This window comes from Limulus polyphemus, unplaced genomic scaffold, assembly GCF_000517525.1.
Source record: "Limulus polyphemus unplaced genomic scaffold, Limulus_polyphemus-2.1.2 Scaffold1454, whole genome shotgun sequence".
NCBI classification, from domain to species: domain Eukaryota; kingdom Metazoa; phylum Arthropoda; class Merostomata; order Xiphosura; family Limulidae; genus Limulus; species Limulus polyphemus.
The window spans coordinates 230,281-238,650 of NW_013667064.1; the positions used below are offsets into that span (position 1 = coordinate 230,281).

An 8,370-nucleotide genomic window follows, 5' to 3' on the forward strand; every position below is an offset into this window, starting at 1 on the left:
CGTTTTGTTTGTCATAGTACGTAAAAGATGATACTGCAGTCTTTATTTCTGAGTCTGTTTACAGCTTTAGGTAAATGTTTAAATACACACACACACACATTTTGACAAGAAATCCATGGAAAGCAATTTTCACCCAAATATTGTATAAATGTTTTTGTACTTAATCACCTTGTACCTATTTAATACTTTCTCACCTATTGGGGTAAATTTTAGTGTTAAATATTCCTTCAAACTAAAAAGTTCCTTCTCTGTTTGTTAATGGTTTTATCATCACCAATGGCACCTATTAACATTACCTATTTAATACTTTCTCACCTATTGGGGTTAAATTTTAGTGTTAAATATTCCTCCAAACTAAAAAGTTCCTTCTCTGTTTGTTAATACCGAAACTCGTTTTATTATTTATGGAGAATCATTGGTTTCGTGTTATTTTTAAATGGATTAAGTGACGGTCAAATAACGTACAAGTATAAATAATGTATTCTGAATATTATATTTAAATTAAATGTTAAATTGATATTTAAGGAAATGGATTTTTTGTTTCATTATTTCATGGTTCAGACGTGAAGAATCAGATCATGTCATTTAACGCTAAAATACGTGACGGAAAATACAGGAAAGAACTAGACAGCATCTGGTCTGAGGTAGGTACTTGTATTAATTCCTGAAGTAAAAGAATATTTAAGTAGTTAATTAGTTATAAATTAATAATACATTTTACAAATAATAATAAATTGTTTCGCCAACTTGTGTTTAACATTGTGACACAGAGAAGGTTTATAATGAAACAGTCTGACTGATTACACAGACCTACGAATTTCAACTTCATAAAAGTTGTTTTGGTTTTAATAACGGATTCTCCATAATTCAACTACGCAGATTTACCTATAAGGATTTTTCACATAAGGATTTTTTACAAATCAGGAAGAGAAAAAAAAACACTTACTTAGATTCAAATTATTATTTCGTTTACCACAATGAACATTTTTTGTTATTATGTTTAAGTTCTAGAACTATCAATAAGACTCTCACGTCGCGATTGGTCTAGAGAAATCTATAGCCAGTGGTTTGCCAACATTTTAAGCATAACAAAATGTGATCCGATTTCAATGAAAATGATTCGCTTATGTAAAAGAACATATGACGTTTTGTGAAAAATCTGTACGTGATGGAGAAAAATTGATATCATTTTCGGATTCAGCGTAGAGGAATTACTGAAGAACATGTAAAAATATCAAGACAATAAAACCATCGCAGACCTGTGTAATTATACCAGGGGAGAGGCATGGCTTAGTAGAGAGCTTCTCAAACTGTGGCATGAGCTGTCGAGCGCTCCTGGGGGTGCATGGTGTTCATCGAAGGGTTATGCGAAACAAAAGGGAAAAATGAAATATTATCTTTTTTTCCAAGTAATTAAGTAACATTTGTAATGTTTTATGCACCCGAACTTTATGAATTATTGTCACTAATAGTAACAACTTCAGTGAAGAAAAAACATACAGAAAACTATTCTGTAGTTAAAGATATGTAACTGTATTTTTTCACTATCAGAATAATGGGAGTAGGCGAATTTGTACTAAATTTGAAAAGGGTTACGCCGACTTCATAAGTTTTAGTAATTCCTAACCTAGTCGGGCTGCGGATGAGGGTCCGAGGTTCTTTTGGTTCCCTTTCCTTGTTGTTTATAGGATCCCTACACACACACACACACACAAAACAAAACAAAATACTATAAATATTTCAGTTAATTCCACTAATTACTGATGGAGCTACTTATAAAATTCTGTTGTTAAAATTGAGCTCTCGATTTTTTTATACAAGATGGAACACTGCAACAACAAGATACTGAAGGTAAGACGGAATGATAGTGGTATTACAACACAAAACGACAACTGAGTGCTTCTTAACTGTGTGTGCTGCTATTACCAGAACACAGAATGACGACTTGAATGCTTACACCCTACAGTCTGTTAACTGGGTGCAGTGTTATTACCAGAACACAGAATGACGACTTGAATGCTTCCACCTTCTTAACTGTGTGTGCTGTTATTACCAGAACACAGAATGACGACTTGAATGCTTACACCCTACAGTCTGTTAACTGTGTGCAGTGTTATTACCAGAACACAGAATGACGACTTGAATGCTTACACCCTACAGTCTGTTAACTGGGTGCAGTGTTATTACCAGAACACAGAATGACGACTTGAATGCTTACACCCTACAGTCTGTTAACTGTGTGTAGTGTTTTTACCAGAACAAAAAATGACGACTTGAATGCTTACACCTCTAATCTGTCAACGTCTGAAGAAATTTATTACCAATTTAACAAAACCAAGAACGTAGTGCTCTCAACCATATTTCTTTCTTGTTATTGTTCAACATTATTAAAGTCGATATAAATTTGATTTAAACCTGTCACAGAAAGTAATGATATCTATATGCGTACAGAGGAATTACTGTAGAACATGTAAAAATGATTCATTTGTGTAAAAATGCATATGACGTTTTGTGAAAATTCTTACGTGATGGAGAAAAATGGATATAATTTTATGATTCAGCGAACAGGAATTACGATATATATCTATATCCGTACAGAGGATAACATTTTAAACACTTTATTTGTTTAATGAACAAATGTTTAATGTTCTACTCGTAAATAGTGAAATTTCGATCAAGGCAAAGACAAAAGATTGTAATTATTCCTGACTTCTACCACTAGTATCTTCTGATATTTGAGTATGATAAATTAAGATATTGTTCGTTATATTTCAAGTACAATTTTAAAAAGGTTTATTGTTAATTTAGCAACATAGATACAGCTGACTCGCATTAATAATGTAAATTAAGACTTGCAACTATAAGGTCCAAAAAATGCAATGGTAGTGGTAAAGTACGTAAGAGCCTTGGATTGCAGAAGGTAGTTTGAAAGTCTATAAACAATGCTGACTATAGTCAATATAACCATAACATGGTTTCACGTAAAAACTAGTTATTATTGTACTGTTACGATAAGATAGCAGACAATTTGATCAAATATTTCATTTTGTGATAAATTTTATAAACAAATTCAACATGTGCAAAACTCTATGAAAGTAGACAATACGTTTAGAACTAATTCTACCAGTTTAACCATGTCGCCGTAACTGTTATTAAACTCTCTATGAAAGTAGACAATACGTTTAGAACTAATTCTACCAGTTTAACCATGTCGCCGTAACTGTTATTACTGTAGTATATTTTGTATTTCCGAAAACTGTTGTACATATTCATTCATAGATACTTTTACTGTGGAAACCATTTACACAGGTAATTACAAAGTTTATCGTGATATCCATGAGTACTGAGACTGCACACAGTTTACAGGTACCTCTGAACCATAAAATACCTACCAGAATCGTTTATATAGTTGACACAACACACTGATAATCAATGTTTATTTGTTTGCCTACAGACAGAATAATTTGACATCACTTTGGAAATTGATACAGTGGTTCTGACCACTCCATAAAGTACTCGACCACTGGTCAAAAATGCAGAATTTAAACCAAGCAAAATGATGCAGAGCATTATTATGGGGTGAGGTACAGTAAGTATCCTAGCTCTTCGTAATACCTACACTCGACAAGAGTAGAGTACACAAACACCAAATATCTATAGTCGTGAAGTGTTAAACCGCACTAATTCCAATGACCCGGCATGGCCAAGAGGCGAGGGAGCTCGACTAGGAATCTGCGTGTCGCGGGTTCGAATCCCCGTCACACCAAACATGCTCACCCTTTCAGCCGTGGGGGCGTTAATATGTGGCTGTCAATCCCACTATTCGTTGGTAAAAGAGTATCCCAAGAGTTGGCGGTGGGTGGTGATGACTAGCTGCCTTCCCTCTAGTCTTACACTGCTAAATTAGGGACGGCTAGCGCAGATTGGCCTCGTGTAGCTTTGCGCAAAATTCAAAACAAACAAACTAATTCCAAAAATGTGCACTCGTCCATTGGGATAACTGCTAGTGAGTTCCACGAACTTCAAATACCTACACTCGTGAAGAATAAGCTACAAGTTCTACAAACCTTTCGCGAGAAAGATTTCTTGTGAACTTTACAAATGATGTTTGTCACGTTTTGTGATAGCCTGAAAGTATGGTATATATGTTACACCATCAAGTTCCGGTACGTTGACTAAGCAGAACACATCTCAAAAGACCAAGTATAGCTACAGTTATAGATACCATTTTTCTACACTTCTAACCCCCTAAACTCTCACAGAATTTTTGAACTTTAGGCTTGTTGTTCAGACGTTGACACCACTAATCGAAACATCCAAGACATCTTTCTTGGTATATTTTTGAGGGGTTCCATTTTAAAGCACCCTGATTGCACCATGTCAGCTGCTTAAGGAGTGTTTCGATACTTTTGGTAAAGTGTGATAAATTCTATAGAAATGCTGTTATGACATTTTTTGTTGCTGTTGGTATCTTCGGAAGCTTAGCGATGTTTGGTTCAAGTAGCTTTGCACTTTAGAATGTAAGAACATAGCATTCATGCACATATCAAAAATTAAAAGTTAGTAATTTTGGACCAATATAAGACCCTTTTTGTGACATGAACCATTCACGAACTCCTGCACATCTAATGATATATTGCATCCGTGCACGTGATTTTTTTATTGAAGGATTAGGCAAATACATAACATTGAGCTCTTATTTTTCTTCTTTTATTCAAGGTGTTGAAACAAACAAATGTTGGAAGAAGAACCGTTCAAGAAACAATGGACCTAATAGAACCCTACGAAGGTTACAGGTAGGATAAGTTCAGCGTTTATGTTTCTATTGGATCTTACCTTACTTGTCTCGCGTGTGCAGGTTTAAAAATTATATTGAAATTAACTGAAATTTTATTATACATTTGGCCTAATCATAAAATTATTGTTATATTAATAATAAAACTATTATATTAGCTTGAATAGAATCATTTATTATACGGAACATTTGAAAACCAGTTTGTAAAATACCTCTCATAGAGGTCGAAATAACTTCAAGTGGATTTTGAAAACCTTGATGGATTATTTTATTTTTACATAGTATGAGTGATTTTAAAGAAATTTATGTGTACATTACATGTTGGCTATTTTAAACTAAAAGACGTTTACTACAATGTTTACTATGCAATATTTAATATACTGTTAGTGCCAACATCATAATCGCTCTGGATTTAGTTAATAGATAGATTTTAATGTGTAGCTGTTTATGGATTATCTATTTTTAATATTTCTTAAATAAGATATGTTTATGTCTCCAGGTGGTGGGGAGGTTTCACAGTATGTGTGATTGTAGCGTTATTAGAGGGCGCTCTGATCGTGGGACTTTGTTTGGGGATTTTTGGCTACAAGAAAGACAGACACCCGACTCATAGAACTGTGATATCACACTCTGGAGGACTTCTTCTAATAATGTAAGATTTGTTTAGTAATTTAGCGCATAAAGACTGTTCTAGTAATGTTATGAAAATGGTGATATTAAGTCTATTTACTTGTTACCACGCTGTGTATATTCTACATTTTAGTTTATACCCTAGTTTGTGTGTCTGGCTTTTATGCGAAGCTCTTTGTTTTCTGTCTTAGCTGCCTGAAAACGTTTCTCTTTAAATATTATTCAAGATAACGAGATGTCTTTTTCTTACACCTTCTTCGCTTTATATAACTGTCGACAATTTTTTGTAAAAGTATATTCATATGTAATGATATTTTTCTAATCATCATAAGTTCATAAATTGATTTATTAGTGGAATTTGTTCGTCAATCTAATCTTTAGATTTGTTTTATAATTTCACTTTAAACGATGATCGTTTCCACATACACGCTTGTAAGAAAGTGTGCTATTTAAGAAGTTTTGTTTCAAACTTTTGTACTGTATTAGTCAGAGTAAAAATACATGCCACAAAATAAAAAGTAAACATACAGAAACTGTACTTATTCAATTTCATTAAGGTCAACTAAAATTCAGACCGTTTAACGTAATGAACTTCAAAAAGATGCTGCAAACAATTTTTTATTCAAAGTAAAATCATCTGCATTTTCACAAGAGACATTTATGTTAAAGCCCTATGAGGTCATTTGGAACGCACACGGTATTTGTGTTTCATCCCTAGCTATAGAAATGGTTATCTGAACGTAGCCATCTTAATTTTAAACTGGTATGCTAGATTAGGTACTGAACGATGAGACCTCCAGATCAGAAGGCACCTCACTAGCTACTGGGTAAGAGCGAAGAACTTGGTTGAGTAGATATGGCTGTAATGATGTGGGTGGATCACAGCCGCAAGGATGTTCAGCCATTGATACCTTTAGAAACGAAAGACTTGTTCCTAACTGTGCAAATACATATACCATTTGGACTTCGAACACCAGAAGCATGAATCAGAGAGAGTTGGATATCGTCAAAGCAAAAATGGAACAAACCAAGATGGAAATCTTGGGGATAAATGAGCTTGAATGGATAAGGATGGGCCATTTTCAATCAGATGATTTCAATGTATTCTACTGTGGCCACGAGTTTATTAGAAGAAATTGAGTGACATTAATTCTTCAAAAGAATATTGCTGATCGAACACTGGGTTAAAACCCGATGAACAATAAAATCATATCCAAAGAATTAAAAGACATCTAGTTAATACAACTACTATAAAAGTCTAAGCGCCCGCCACAGACGCTGAAGAGAAGAAGCTGGACGAATTCTATGACAAGCTACAATAATTGATAGACACTACACCAAAAAACAAGGGTGTTTTGTTTATTACTGAAATGCAAAATTGGAGAAATGGAAGAACCAATAATTGAAAGAAAATGTGGATTAGGGGTACGAAATGAAGTAGGAGAAAGATTGCTTACATTTTATGAAGAAAACGCTCTATGTATAGCCAACACCTACTTCAAACAGCCTAAGCATGGATTCTACACATAGACTTCGACTTCACCACACAGCCAATATCGAAATAAAATAGACTACTACTTTTTTTCAGTAGACGATGGAAAGGCGCTGTTGAATCGGTAAAGACTTTAAAAGCCGCTCACTGTGGAACAGATCATGAATTACAAGTATCAAAAATTCGGATAAAGCTGAAAAAAAGTGAAAAAGGCTACAAAACCAATAGGATGCAATTTAGAAGATATCCCACCGAAGTTTGCAAAAGAGGCTAAAACAGATATTATGTGGTCAATATGATGAACAGACAGCCAGACGAATTCTGGGAAGAGGTAAGAGAAGGAAGAAACCAAGTGGCTCTCGGAACAAGCTATCACGATTGAGGAGGAAAATGGAGAGCAAAAGCTACACGGGATTTGGAGAAAATTAGACGACTGAATGCAGGATTATAACTAACGTCAAAGAAGAAAGATGGAGTTACATCTTGACCAGGAATGTCAAGAGATAGATAAGAATAACAGAAGAGGGAAAACTATAGACATTTTACGAAGATCAAAATGACAGCAGAGAAATTTACATCAAGAATGGGGTTCTGAAAAACAAATACGGAAAAGATCTAACAGAGGAAGGCGCGATCAAGAGAAGCTGGAAAGATTATACTGAAGGGCTCTGCAAGCGAGACTGGCAGAAACATTAAAGGAAAGAGAATTCAGCGATGAGCCTATGTTACTAGAAAGTAAAGTGCGGTGAGCCTATGTTACTAGAAAGTAAAGTGCGGTGAGCCTATGTTACTAGAAAGTAAAGTGCGGTGAGCCTATGTTACTAGAAAGTAAAGTGCGGTGAGCCTATGTTACTAGAAAGTAAAGTGCGATGAGCCTATGTTACTAGAAAGTAAAGAACGATGAGCCTATGTTACTAGAAAGTAAAGTGCGATGAGCCTACGGTACTAGAAAGTAAAGTGCGATGAGTCTACGGTACTAGAAAGTAAAGTGCGATGAGCCTATGTTACTAGAAAGTAAAGTGCGATGAGCCTATGTTACTAGAAAGTAAAGAACGATGAGCCTACGGTACTAGAAAGTAAAGTGCGATGAGCCTACGGTACTAGAAAGTAAAGTGTGATGAGCCTATGTTACTAGAAAGTAAAGTGCGATGAGCCTATGTTACTAGAAAGTAAAGTGCGGTGAGCCTATGTTACTAGAAAGTAAAGTGCGATGAGCCTACGGTACTAGAAAGTAAAGTGCGATGAGCCTACGGTACTAGAAAGTAAAGTGCGATGAGTCTACGGTACTAGAAAGTAAAGTGCGATGAGCCTACGGTACTAGAAAGTAAAAGTGCGATGAGCCTATGTTACTAGAAAGTAAAGTGTGATGAGCCTATGTTACTAGAAAGTAAAGTGTGATGAGCCTATGGTACTAGAAAGTAAAGTGCGGTGAGCCTATGTTACTCGAAAGTAA

At 35.0% G+C, this 8,370-nt stretch overlaps 1 protein-coding gene across 2 annotated transcripts in view; it reads left to right on the forward strand.

The window, feature by feature from the left end:
• The window catches only part of LOC111086814 (prominin-1-like), a 120,411-nt gene that overhangs the window by 69,593 nt on the left and 42,448 nt on the right, over window positions 1-8,370 (forward strand). For both annotated transcript variants that reach the window (XM_022391213.1, XM_022391214.1), the window contains 3 exons: window positions 562-644; window positions 4,720-4,796; window positions 5,295-5,447. In XM_022391213.1, coding sequence (XP_022246921.1) covers window positions 562-644; window positions 4,720-4,796; window positions 5,295-5,447 — 313 coding nt within the window. The remainder of the gene's footprint in view (window positions 1-561; window positions 645-4,719; window positions 4,797-5,294; window positions 5,448-8,370) is intronic.